The 13,681-nt window shown below is 38.0% G+C and overlaps 1 protein-coding gene across 3 annotated transcripts; it reads left to right on the forward strand.

The window, feature by feature from the left end:
- The first annotated feature begins 54 nt into the window (after nucleotides 1-54).
- Nucleotides 55-12,569, forward strand: LOC101473495 (forkhead box protein P1). 3 transcript variants are annotated; one of them, XM_004546279.5, is made up of 17 exons: nucleotides 55-211; nucleotides 2,816-2,956; nucleotides 4,167-4,199; nucleotides 5,973-6,110; nucleotides 6,197-6,286; nucleotides 7,023-7,143; nucleotides 7,390-7,495; nucleotides 7,598-7,705; nucleotides 7,978-8,065; nucleotides 8,381-8,458; nucleotides 8,572-8,767; nucleotides 8,929-9,005; nucleotides 9,096-9,197; nucleotides 9,322-9,449; nucleotides 10,289-10,343; nucleotides 10,487-10,650; nucleotides 10,736-12,569. In XM_004546279.5, exons 2-17 carry the CDS (start codon nucleotides 2,831-2,833, stop codon nucleotides 10,896-10,898), a joined length of 1,773 nt encoding a protein of 590 aa, XP_004546336.1. In that variant the 5' UTR covers nucleotides 55-211; nucleotides 2,816-2,830; the 3' UTR covers nucleotides 10,899-12,569. The 3 variants fall into 3 exon arrangements, with proteins under 3 accessions (XP_004546336.1, XP_012773296.1, XP_076734276.1); XM_012917842.3 differs by lacking the exon at nucleotides 4,167-4,199; XM_076878161.1 differs by lacking the exons at nucleotides 2,816-2,956; nucleotides 4,167-4,199 and having other exon boundaries at nucleotides 89-211.
- The last annotated feature ends 1,112 nt before the right edge of the window (nucleotides 12,570-13,681 follow it).

Below are 13,681 nucleotides of genomic sequence, written 5' to 3' on the forward strand. Positions count from 1 at the left end.
TATGATTTTGTTTCCTGATAAAATGCGTCAAAATTTAAGCCGCTCTCAAACAGTCCGCGTGTGAACCTGACGTCACCATTGTTTACTTTTACCTAGGCCACGCCCTCTGTTAGCAACTTGTGGCTAGCTCGGTACCGAGGAAGGCACTGCTCCGAGGGATCTGCTTCAGACACCACCCCGAGTCAAAGACTATCCGCGTGTACATAATTCTGTGAGTAAGCGTTAATTCACCCTAGCGCGTTCACCCATTAAATGAACACAAAATGTAACATTACATGTATTGTTATATTAGCGTGGGGAGCGAAACGAAGAGGAGAGACAGAAACGTTTCTTGCAAGCTAGCGTCAAGACTGCTGTTAGCTTTTGTTGTAGCAGCTACTTTGAAGGAAAATGCTTCCCGCAGTGTTGGCCGTTTTTCTGCCTGTTATTTATTGTTATTCGATAAGGCTAGGTCATGTGTATAGTTAACATGCAGACTTTCTAACCTCCCGTTTTCTCCGGATGCGTGTTTTATATTAGCTTATGGCTCAAGTCCTTAACGGAAATCTCAGATTGCAGTGGTGATGTTAACGGATATCGATTCCGTTCTCATTGATAATTACATTGCTTTAATTAACAAAATAATGTCTGTTTCAGATAACGTTCATTTGTCTTTTTAAGCTGATATTTTAGGTGTTGGGTGGGTGTTGAAATTTTCGGCTGTGCCCTGCGCTCTGGATGTAGTTAGGCGTGACGCTGAGTTAACTTCAGACAATACAACCTCAGCTTGTTAAATGTGGAATGACTATATTATTAAAACAGTCGTATGTCTTGCACAGACCAGCCTATCGCTTTGAATGCTTATACTTAAGATGGGCAGTCGTACCTCGTAGACGAAAGCAAACTGAAACCTAGACTTAGCAACTGGTTCAGCTGGTACATGTAAATTGTAATGGGTTAGATTTAAGCGCCTTGTAATTCATTTTAAGTAACAATACTATGTGTAGCCGGGTGGAAGTTCGATATTATGTAACAATACTATGTTAAAATGTACTGTTTGTTTTTGTTGATCTGAAGCTGATGCTAGCAACATTTTCTGGCACAAATGGATAAAAATCCACATTAACCTTTCAGCAAATTGCAATTCATTCGACTGGTCTGAGAGGAAACTAGGTTTCTGCACCACAGCAAGGCTCAATTTTTAGGCTTATAAAATCTACCCCAGGTTTAGCATGAAGATTAAAAGAAAAGTCACTTTAGAAAGTAAGATCCATATGTAAAGGACTACCACCCGGTTCCACCCAGATTCAAATCCACTACAAAATCAAAACTCAGCACTGTCTTTTTCTCTCTCGTTTTTTAAGCACATGCATGTGTCTTTTATAGATTTCTCACAGCAGTCTACTAAATATAATTCTGAGAAAATGGGTATCATATAGCTTTGTCAGTATCACTCTTACATAAGTTAACAGTTAAAGAGTATATTATTCAGCTTTAGTTACTGACTTTTACTGATACGACATAGTAGTTCATCCATGGAATTAGTCAAACTATATTCATGTACAGGATTTATTTCTTTATGAAAAGCCCATTTGCAGTGTTTGCTTACGTAAAAAAAATAGTATTGGTTTTCATTACTAGAAAGTTGTCTTTGAGGCAAGACCAGTAAAAATGAATGCACTTGCTGTTCAGTCCATCTCAAAAATGCTGGCACTACAGCACAGTTGGATGAAATTCTGTTTTGTTGCATGCATAACAAAACATGTGAGGAAATCACACTATATTCGGCCTGGATTTTAAAACTAAGAGCAACCCCCAACCTTGTTTAAGACAAAAAAAAGAAGCTTTTTACTGGAAGCACTGCCCTCTGTCTACAGAGCTAATCCTGAAAGCAGAAGCAAACTGTGGATGTCTCATCAACAGCTGTCTGTTTTAATCAGTTATGTTTAATGTTATAAATTGTAGGAATTACCTACTTTTTACCAGCAAGTTTTGACTCGTCAGTGAATGACACATCACCACTGTTAGACACAGCTTTCTATTCTACGAACCCCCACGTTTTCAAAGATTTTTCTTTTTCTAAGCAAGGTGTTGCTACTATTTTGTTCACAACTTTATCTGAGTGTATGTAATCTTATCAGATTGTCTGTCAGATGTTTCCAAAATGTTGACATTGACATTCAGTCGTGCCTAACTGATTGATTTGATTAACAGATTAAACAGACTTGAATATGTGGCTGTGGGTATTGCTGAAAATAATGGCTTTATCCTTGAAGCTGCGTGGTCTGTTTCATTTCGGGTTTTCTGTGTAGCTTTCCATCTGCTTATAGTTGTTTGCCTACTTTATTTATCTTTGTTTATGCTGCTTGGCTTTTGACTCAAACACTCCCAAGCTGTATACATAAAAGCCTACTTGTGCATTGTACTACCTGCCACAGCCGTTTATGGCACCACCTGGTTAATGGTAAATTGTTCCAGAAGGAAGATATGTTTGCACATAAACACGAACCCAGGGCCCCTGTGTTTACAGTAGCCATGGCAGCACTCAGTTATTCAACAAATAGACCTACCGTCCTTCTCTCTCCCTTGTAGAAGAGCGTGTTTGTATTGCAGGGTAGGGCTGTAACAAAGTACTTTTTGACTTTGGTAGAAGTTGAGTTTCTCTAGCATAGTAATTTTAAAGACTGCTGAATACTGCTTAAGTTATCCTGAAGAATGGGCTTCTTATTATCTTGTGAAATACTAGCTTTGACAAAGGTGTCCAGACAGTTGCATTCACCTTGTCTGCCCTCCTAAATGTATTATAATGGTTCATATCCCCCCCCCCCATTTACAGGTCATAGAAGTCCAGATGCATGAATCTCGGTCAGATCCAACAAGCCACACCATTCAAACAAATCAGACAGAGAACGGGAATCATACTGAGAATGAATGTCGACTGAGGAGTAGCCAAACTCCTCCTCCAGAGGCACCCAGGGTCAGTCACTCTCAGCTGCATTTGTTCAGCACATCAGAATATCTATCTATCTATCTATCTATCTATCTATCTATCTATCTATCTATCTATCTATCTATCTATCTATCTATCTATCTATCTATCTATCTATCTATCTATCTATCTATCTATCTATTGATATGACAATATTAATGGATCACAATTATCCATTAAATTATTTAATTTATTTTCTTTGTTTGTATGTTTGCAATGTGATTTACAGATTAATCTGTAACTTTGTGACATGTGCTGCAGACAGGTCTGAGAGTATGTTAATTAAAGTCAGTGCTGCTTTAATATGTAACTGACCCGATAATTACACTATTTCCAACTATTTTCCCCAAGAAATTTTTTCAGATATATGTAATCAATAAATATACCAATATAGGTCACCAACTAATGGGTTGGTCTGGATAATTATCTTTGGATATTGCACTGTTAGACCAAAATTTCGTTGTACATGTACAATGACAATAAAGGGCTATTCTATTCTATTCTATTCTATTCTATTCTATTCTATTCTAACAAGCAAATGACATGGAGATACCACTAAATGCTTCAGAATCTTGATTAAGAGATAATCATTTGTTTGTTGCTGCCCTGAAGCAAGTTGCATTCTGTTCAGAAATGCTTAAATGTTTTCTCTCTTCAGTGTATATGTGCTACTCTGTAACAAAACCATGGAGTTGTATTGGGGATGTGTCAAGATGTTTGTCCACAATGTTACAAATTTGTCCTGTAATTGAAGCAGATGTGTTTTCTTCTCTACACGTGAATATTTATTCTGGATTTGATTTTATGTATAACTAGCCTGGTATCCAAGCGGCACACACTCATTTGGACATACCAGGTAGATGATGCCATCGAACTCTGTGCACAGCTTATTGCTATATGATAATTTGAGGTTCTTTGTTTTGCCTTTTTAGCACATAAACCTAAACCCTGACCGTCTTGTTTTATTTGTCTCTGTTTCTGCAATCTGCAGTATTTTATGTTTATTCTGAAGGGGAGCACAAGGGTGGGGGAGCTGGTGCTGAGATTTAGAATGGGAATGGAGAGCATAACTCCTGTTTGGCAGAGGGATCAGTATTGCATTGTTAGTTTTGTTCACGCTCACATCATGTAGGTTAGAGAGGCTGTGTTAGATTGTGAGGCAGAGCCTTGTTGCTGAGCAGTATTTTTCTTTTTTCAGTGCCCAGATAAACGTTTCAATGGAGATTATCAGGTTTGTTGAACTAATTTTTTTTTTTTTAAATTGTTCTGTAAAATTGTGGTGACAGAAGGCTTGTTTCTTTCAATTTGTGTGCTTAGTTAAATTGTGTCTGTATGTCTATGCATGAGTTAAAGCTTTTTTTTTAAAACTTGAATTCATTTGAGTTTCCTTTTTTGAGCCACATCTATTAGGACATTTTAGTAAGCAATACAACTCATAAAGGGAAGCATACTGTGTTTGTTTTTCAGCAACTTTTTAGCATTTCTATTTGCTGTCAGTCATCTCAGAGTTCACAAGACCAGTCTTGCGGGAACAGATCTGTGTTTACACTCAGTTGCTCACTGGTATGACTTTCAACAATAACAACAACAGAAGATGTTTGGACTTGCTGGCTACCATGGCAACAGGGATTAGGCAAAGGCTGTTGTTGTGTTGATGGTGTCCACAGAAAAATAGAGGGGCCAACTGGCTCTGTCTATGGGATAGACCTGTTTTCATTGCTTTGATGGCCACCTCTGCAGCATTGAGTTTCATAAGAAAGGACAAACTAAGAGGCAGTCATCTGTTATTGTTAGCCCAAAGCCTCTGTGAAATTCACTGTCAGTTTGTTTACCCGATTCAAAACAGACTCTGCCTTGGAGAGAAATGTTTGTTTGTGGTTCAGACCTTAATTAAAATACGAATCTCAAGTTCTGTTTTCGTAAACAGGCTCTGTATGCTTTTTTATTCATTATTTATATCTCTGTGCAATTTTGATTACTCTGTTTATGTTTACTGTAAACATCCCCTGAGCTGTGAGGCTTGACAGTGAGGGGGAGGGTGTGGTAATTGCTGCATGCCTAGCACAGGATGTTGTTGTTGTTTTTGTGGTACTGGTTGTTGTTGTTGTTGTTTTGATGGAGTTCTAATTCCCCTAAGCCATCCAGTGCTGCTGTTGTTTTTGTTGGGTACATTTTTGGCTGAAATAATTGTTAAACCATTTCCCAGAGACTGACCACGGTTGTGGGAATAACAAACAATACTAGTACTGTGAGTAACTCTAAATATTGTTTTTAATTTGATCAAGGTGTGTGTGTAGCTCCAGTTGTTTGCTGACAAATTGATTTTGATTTATTAGAAAAAAACTGATTTAGGCATTGTAATTGACATCCAGTTCATTTAAGAACTGAAATACAGCCTCTCTCATTTGCACTATCGTCCCTTTAAAAAAAAAAAAAAAAATCATACACGATACCAAAAATGAATTATCTTTGCATTTCAGACAATGCATGCGAAAATGTCAGCATGGATTTTAGGAATGTGTCATATTTTTCCGCTATTATTTGAAGTTTTATTTACAAAGTAAACCAATTAGAGGTGCAGTCATGCACAACAGTAGGTTTGACAGTATGTCCCTTTAGTGGCCAGTTTTCTGCTACAAAGCATTAACTTCAGATAATACAAGAAAATTGCTTTATATGTGGATTGGCCAAGCAATCGGGTGATCCTAAACAGACATGCTTTGTTTGAGCAGCGCACAGTCTTGTGAAGAAGTCGGATGGGAAAATACACATATGGCCAAAAACAATAAACTTTTTTGTTTACATGTAAGTGCACAGATGGTTAGAACTTGCATAGATTTGTTGTAGCATGTATGCACAACCATAGAAAAGAACATCCTTTGTGTATTATTATACTTGCCTGTCAGTGCAGCAGTATGTCCTTCACAGGCTTGATTTCCTCATGTTTTTCTTTTTTTGTGTCCCATGTATAGACTTTAACCTTTCTATTTTGTCTTTGATGAAGGTTCCAGTGTCATTGTCCATGATGACCCCACCAGCAGAGGCTCCACAGCAGCTGCAGCAGACATCACAACAACAAGTCCTCAGTCCCCAACAGCTTCAAGCCTTGCTCCAGCAACAGAAAGCACTCATGTTACACCAGGTAATGTATGCTTAATATTTTTCCTCTTCTACACTGAGCACAATTTATTTGTGAGGTTAACTCCAGTTGTATGAACATGTCTGCAGCAACAAATTCAAGAGGTCTTCAAGAATCAGCAAGAGCAGCTTAATATACAGCTGCTGCAGCAAAAGAATGCTGGGATTGTTAGTCAAGAGGTAAGATTTGTTTGTTAAGCGTTATTTTTTATTTGCTATAGAGACCACTGTGTATAGATATCAACATTAGGGTATTTGGTATTACCAAGAGCTCATATTGTTTTACCTGGAATAATACTTTTACAAGTTCTAGCTCTGTGTTTGTAGATTGTAACTGATGTATAAAACAGCACTAAAGCTAGGCTGTAACAGCAGCAGATTGAGGTTATATCTGATGTTTTATAAGCTGTGAACGATTTTTATGACTCCCAATTAGTTTAAAGGCTGCTGTATACTGTTTCTTCTCTAAATATATCAGGATTATATGTTTTATATACGTCACATCTTCAGAAAGTATACGTTGCTCTTTCCCAGTATTTACACTTGAAAGCCTTGTGGACTTGAGTACACACTTTGGTACCAGCAAGTGTGTTTGTGTGTCCCATTTACTATCAAAAGCCACACAGCTTGTGTGCATGAATTTGTATAGCAGCAAGGCATCATCAGTCTGTCCTAAAATCATTTATCCATTGCCACTCACAATATGTACTTTCTGTTGGCTCTTAATAGAAAATCGTAAGATAAAGTTACGCTTGTCTGAGTGCACAAGGCAGCAAGTGTGGGTTTGTTCTTGCTCAGATTTGTTCTATTTCAGTTTGCAGTTGCATTTCAATGCAAACAATCAGTAGAAAGAGTTCATTTGGCAATTACAATATTGCAACAGATAAAGAGTTCACTGACTGATGTTCTGTCACAGCTGACAGCCCAGCAGATTGCCATCCAGCAGCAGCTCCTTCAGGTGCAGCAGCAGCACCTCCTCAACCTTCAGAGGCAAGGCCTGCTGTCTGTGCTTCCTACCAGCCCAGCTACACCCCCAGGTATGTGTCTTAACACTCCCTGTTGCAGATTCATTTACTGCAGAGCTCAAACACCTAAACAGATTGTTTTCAGTTACAGTGGTTGGTTTTTGCTAGTGATTGCCAGAATGTTAGGTTTTAAGTAAACAGTGATTTTTTTTTTTATCGTGATCTTAATCATCTCGAGGAAATTTTTCTCTGTAAAATGCAGTAATATCCCACTGTATCATACAACAATTTATCTATAGTGTACATGTGCACTTTTAGGCTGTGAGAATGGTAGCATCCTGTCAGCTGGTGGAGACACCAGAGAGTCTTCCAGTCAACAATCTACCACCAATGGTCATCAAACTCTTCTGAAGAGAAAAGACAGGTGCTTTTGAAATTTCCAGTCTTGTCTAAACCTTAGTTGTTTTTTCATTTATTTGTATCTAGCTTTCAGTGCACTCACTCTGTTGCATTATGTGTTTCGCAGTGGTCCGCTGGATGAAAATACACAGAACAGCCATCCTCTGTATGGAAATGGGATGTGTAAATGGCCTGGCTGTGAGACGGTCTTTGGGGACTTTCAGGCATTTCTCAAGTGAGTGTTGAAATCTAGCATTCCTCTAAACTGGTGTTCATTCATACATACTTGGATATACAAGGATGCGCCATTGCAATAAATGATAAAGTAATATATTTATCATATGAGCAATGATATAGTATATTTAATGTTTTGGTGAGGAGCAGTGAGTGCTTTTTTTGCTGCATTACAGAAGCATACTTTAGCATTGTTTTGTTTTGCTCCCTCCTGTTTGTGCAGGACATTGTTTCCCTGAAGCATGCCATGATTTTGAATTTTCTTGTTTGCAGACATCTAAACAGTGAACACACACTGGATGACAAGAGTACAGCACAATGTCGTGTACAGATGCAAGTGGTACAGCAGCTAGAACTGCAGGTACAACATGTTTTCTTTTACCTAATACTTTTAGATTTTGTTGCTTCGTTTTCCCTTTCCCTCTCTAACTTTAAAAAAATGAAATGCAACTATGATGATTAGTGTTGTGTTGAGTCTTTTTTTTTTTTTTTTTTAAACTCTCAAAGTGTATGTGAAAATTTTTGCAGTTGTGGTGTGTTTTCACACCAGCGTTTTATATTTACACCTCTCAGGAGGCCTGGAAAGAAGTAGTTTCCACACCAAACTTCACATTGTCATGTAACACAGAATTAACCATCCATAAACTTCTATTTTTGCCTTTCGTTTTTAACACAGCTGAAGAAGGACAAAGAACGACTGCAGGCTATGATGGCTCATCTGAAATCCTCTGAACCCAAACCTGCAGCACAGCCTGTAAGAACCTGCCACAGCTGTTTCCTTCAATTAAAATAAATAGTGTTTTGCTTTTAGTTACACCAACATTTTGCTGACTTAACTGCTTTGTTTTCTGTTCTTTTTTTCTTCAGGTTAATCTGGTGTCTAATGCATCTTTCTCCCAGGCAACATTGCCCAAAGGCCCTCCTCCTATGAGCATTTCTCAGAGTGCCACGGCCCCATCCACACCCTTGACACCACTCTCCGAATCTCCCTCAGTTCTCACTCCCAATAGCATGTTCACTGGAACCCCTGTAAGGAGGCGATACAGCCGCTCTGTAAGCCAAGGTAACTGTGAGATCACAAGTCACAGCTTTTAATTAATAATGTTTTCATGGGGCAAAAGTGCTGAAATATGCTTCTACTGAGATATAATTGGAAATATTTGCTATATGTTTCACTTTTATTGTGCATATGTGTAAATATGGCTTGTTAATGTCTTTACACAGATATAATTGATAATAAGGAGTTCTACTTGAGCACAGAAGTTAGGCCTCCATTTACTTACGCCTCTCTCATCAGACAGGTAATGTGGAACTTTTTTCAGCCACGTAAAGCAGATCACTACATCTTTTCTGTTATTTGGAGCCTCTCTTACATGTTCTGTCTCTTTCAGGCTATATTTGAATCACCTCGCAATCAGCTGACATTAAATGAAATCTACAACTGGTTCACAAGAAACTTTGCATATTTCCGGCGTAATGCAGCTACTTGGAAGGTATTGATATTTATATACTGTATATTAAATGTCATTAAAGATTTCAATTTGAAACGGGAAAAGAAGCTAATTCCTTACTTGAAGTGTGGAGTTCCTAAATGTGTGATTTTCTTATATTTTGCAGAATGCAGTCAGACATAACCTCAGTCTCCATAAATGCTTTGTACGTTTGGAGAACGTGAAGGGAGCCGTGTGGACAGTAGATGAGATTGAGTTTCACAGGAGGCGGCCCCAGAAAGCTGCTGGTAACGGGTATGTACACTTTAGACGTGACGGCCATGCACTTTCAGATGTTACTAGAAGTCAGACGCTTGGCATCAAGGAACTTGACCTTGTAGCTTTACCTCACAAGTAAAGAGTATTTACTGTCAACAGGTCATGGAGTTTTAAAGGCTTGGGACTGTGCTATGATGAAAATGGAAAAAAACTGGGGGGTTAGAATTGCAGATGTTAAATGATTAAATGCTAAAAAAAAATACCCAACAACAACAAAGGAGATCATCTAAATTGTGTTAAATAAAATATGAACAAAATGTTGTTTTCCACAATGTTTCACTCCGACCCATGTGTTTGTGAGCAACAATAAATGGCCTGCTTTTTGCCGTTCACAAGAGCTAAACTTGTACTTTTACATGAAATCAATAATAGTAAAAAAAAATCTGTAGTGTATCAAAACTGTTACGAGGCATGTTTCTGATTGCATCATCTTGCAAAGATGACTCAAACTCTTAGCTATTGTGGACTTTGCTAAGTAAACAGACCTGGAGCGCCATTGTATATTTTGGCAGTACTCGTAGTTCCTTCAGATCGAGAGAAATGTAACTTAACACTATCACCCTTAGTTACTGTTGCTATTTCAGTTAAAAATGTGCGTTTAAGATGAGCTTGCATTTCTGAATCCCTCTTAAGTCAGCTCCATGCACACAGCTTCTGCAAACAAATACACTTTTAAGAATATTAGAGGGAATTTACACATTCAACAACATTTGCCTTCAGTAAAATTCCAGGACAGAAGTATGAATATCGTTTTTGACCATTTAAGTATTCATACTCAAATGTAATAATGTGCTCTTGTATTTATATGCTAATAGATCTCTGCTGAAGAACGCCCAGAACCGTACAGGCCTAGCTGGATCTGCCCTTCAGGTAACAGAGAAATGTTAATTATCTTGTTGTTTGTGTGTATTGTATTACAAATAAAAAGATGTTTGATGAATGAATTATCCTAACATAGTATATGTGTTTAAGCAGTGCTATAAATACACCTCTGACAGTATTTCTTTTTTCAGGGTGGTGGTCTAGAATGCAACTCTCTATACAACCCAGCTTCTATGGGCAGCATCCCATTGCACTCCTTGCCTCATGTTCTCCAGGAGCAGATGAATGGAGCTCTCGCTAATGGATCTGGATACCAAAGCGACAGCAGTGCAACACAGTCCCCACCACAGGCTTTGTAAGTGTCCCTATTCACAGTGCATTTGAATTACCTACTATTTAAAGTCTGATCACATTTTCGTTCTCCGTGTTTACCAAACCAGCATTAAAGAAGAGCAGGAGGATGAGGAGATAAGCGAAAATTATCCCTATGAATCTCCGGAGAGCACAGACGAGCACGGCCACAGCCCAGAGATGAACAGAGACGATAACAACGGTAGCCCGGAGAGGCCCAGCCTTCATCTCGACCGTGTGCCTTCCCTCTGACTTTGAAGTCCAACTTCTCAATGGCAAGGCTGCCAGTGTGACTTTGTATTAAAAAAACAAACAAAAAAAACAACAACTTCAGCTTCATCTACGTAACCAAACACTCTGTTCTTTGGAATCTTTTTCCGTTATTTTTTTCTTTCTGTATTTATCAGCGTCTCTTTATTTTTTTGTTTTTAATCTAGCTCTCAAATGTTTTTTGTATAGTTAAGTGAGATCACAAACAACATTTGTGAAACTGTCTGTCTGTGATTCTTCTTCTTAATCTTCTTCTTTTTAAAAAAAAAAAAAAATACATATATATATCTGTACAGAAAAGGACCATAATGAGCAGAGGAGCCAAAGGCAAGGGAAAAGTGATGAGCCCCTTTCAGACATGGGATAAAAAAAAAAAATGCTGGCTTTATCAGTCATTCATATCTGGATTACTTTCATGTGTTAATCATCTTCATGGCTTCACACATACAGTACCTGACGGTGACTTGAGAGAGCGTGTGTGTGCAATATTCGCTAATATTCAATATGCGTTGGTGGCAGTATTATTATTGGCTCAAGTGAAGTGCAAACACACCTATGGAATGTTTAGTTCTCTTTACTCATTACAAGCACTGTGTGTGTGTGTGTGTGTGTGTGTGTGTGTGTGTGTGTGTGTGTGTGTGTGTGTGTGTGTGTGTGTGTGTGTGTGTGTGTGTGTGTGTGTGTGTGTGTGTGTGTGTGTCTCATTTTTCATTAGGAAAAAATCTAGGCATATAAAAATATCCTTGTTTATTGCATAGGGCCATTTTCAGCAAAAATATCACTCTGTTTTCTTTAGAAACTATTTGACTACTTTTCAACAGTCACCCCCAACCACAATGACTGTGCATGTTTGCGGCAGACTTATGACATGCTAGTTTTGCTGGGCAGACCTTGTAGTCATCTTTGGCTTTGCATGTTTCTCTTGTTTGCACAGTACCATCTAATCCCGCCATGTCGCTCACGTTTTTTTGGGGGTTTTTTCTGTCTGGGAGTTAATAGTGCATTCCTTTTTTAAATTTTAGTTGTTTAATAACAGTTGGTAAATGGTTTCTAGTTGCATTACCACTACTATCTTGATTAATTGTGCATTCTTAAACCTTAATATGACTGAATGAATTCAACCTTCCACTGTGTTCAAAGTAATGCGTGAATGTTATTTAGTCCAACCTCTAGACTGCAGTGGTGACTACAACAGAAAAGTGACCAAGATGTTCACACGAAGATGAAGCTGACACGTTAAAATGCCGTCAGGTTAATGGTTCATGTCTGAAAGGGGCTGAATTAAAGGGGCTGAAGTAAGCACTTCACAATGATAGTCCTACTCTTTATAGCTACTTAATGCTATGCTGGGGCCACACTACCTGATTTTATTTTAGTAGTCATAGTATATAAAAATTTGTAGAGGAATAAAAAAAAAAAATGTTGCTTTAAAAATGAAAATGTTCACTGCCAACATGATCTGATATATTTGTATTTAATCAAATGATCAAAGGAACACATAGCGTCTTTATACTTGTTGGTCTTTTTCACCTCTTCCATCAACATTGAAATTTGCTCTAACTGAGCTTGTAAGAGTAGATACTATAGATTTACCATTATTGTAAACCAATGCATCTCTATGAATAATAAATTCCTCATGATATATGTGAATAATGTATGTGTCTTTGATTTGATTTTCTGATTGTTATTTTGGGAAGAATTTATTGTTTCACATGCAAAAATTAAAGCTAGGTGCATTTTTTTTTCAAATGCTGACAGCTCAACTTCTCAGCAGTAAGGACACTTTTTTTAACTGTAGTATTGTGATATGTCAGTTTTAAATATATGCAAGTGCATACTATAAGCAAGTGTTGTTTACAAAAACCAATGTAGTGTTAGAAACACTGGTTGAGGCAAGATAATAAATGTTGCATAAAAGAGCATTTTATGCAAGTCTTGTCTTTCTTTACTTAATAAATGAAGGGGTTAGATAAGTGGCTTTTGTTGACCTTCCGTTGATGTAATACTGTAACTGAACTGATGTTTGGTCCCGTATGCCGTCACAGATTTGTTGCGCTGCTTCTTGATTAGAAGTTACTGATGGATCAGGAGTGTTGTCACAAGGTGTGTGTGTGTGTGTGCATTATGATGTACTCAAACTTAGAGGGCCTGCAGATGAAGATACTACAGATTAAACCACTGGTTGAATTAATACCAGCACATACCGGTAATCACCTTTAACAAGAACAGCATGCAACTTTGTTATAGAGCCCCTTGTGCCATTGCTGAAACAGTGCTTTGCATTTTTGTTTTTTTACAAATGCCAACAATAAAGTGAGGACATTAAATGAATGACTGAATAATGTGGCAAAAGGAGTGTTTTGACTCTGCACAGTATATAGAGTGTCCCTAATCACCTACTCAACCCAGCAAAGTTGAGCCAAATTACAGAGTGCAAATGAACTGTTGCTTGTTGAGTCTGAGCAATTGTTCTCTATTATATACTTTTAAATGGCACCTCCCAGGCGCTTTGAATATTGCAAACTGCCTGATAGAATAACTTCGCTAGTAGGTTGTAAAACCCATTAATGGTTTTACAGTTGTATTGTTTGTGCATTAAAAACCTTTCCTCTGTTCTTTATATCCTTTCTCGAAAGGAAACACACCTGTGATGGGCGGTCTTTAAGGAAAGACGTTGGGCAAGTTGGTGAGTGGGATATGTAATCTGCCACCAGTTTGGAGAAAAGTTAGGGTGGCAGAAAAAGGGGTGGATCCAGCTTTTCCCC

This window comes from Maylandia zebra, linkage group LG20 (genome assembly GCF_041146795.1).
Source record: "Maylandia zebra isolate NMK-2024a linkage group LG20, Mzebra_GT3a, whole genome shotgun sequence".
NCBI classification, from domain to species: Eukaryota; Metazoa; Chordata; class Actinopteri; order Cichliformes; family Cichlidae; genus Maylandia; species Maylandia zebra.

Excerpts from the sequence above, each read along its gene's own strand:
- LOC101473495 (XM_004546279.5), top strand. The coding sequence starts at position 2,831 with ATGCATGAATCTCGGTCAGATCCAACAAGCCACACCATTCAAACAAAT. Across the intron at positions 4,200-5,972 it reads GTTTCAATGGAGATTATCAG|GTTCCAGTGTCATTGTCCAT; the intron begins GTTTGTTGAACT and ends TCTTTGATGAAG. Across the intron at positions 7,706-7,977 it reads GACTTTCAGGCATTTCTCAA|ACATCTAAACAGTGAACACA; the intron begins GTGAGTGTTGAA and ends TCTTGTTTGCAG.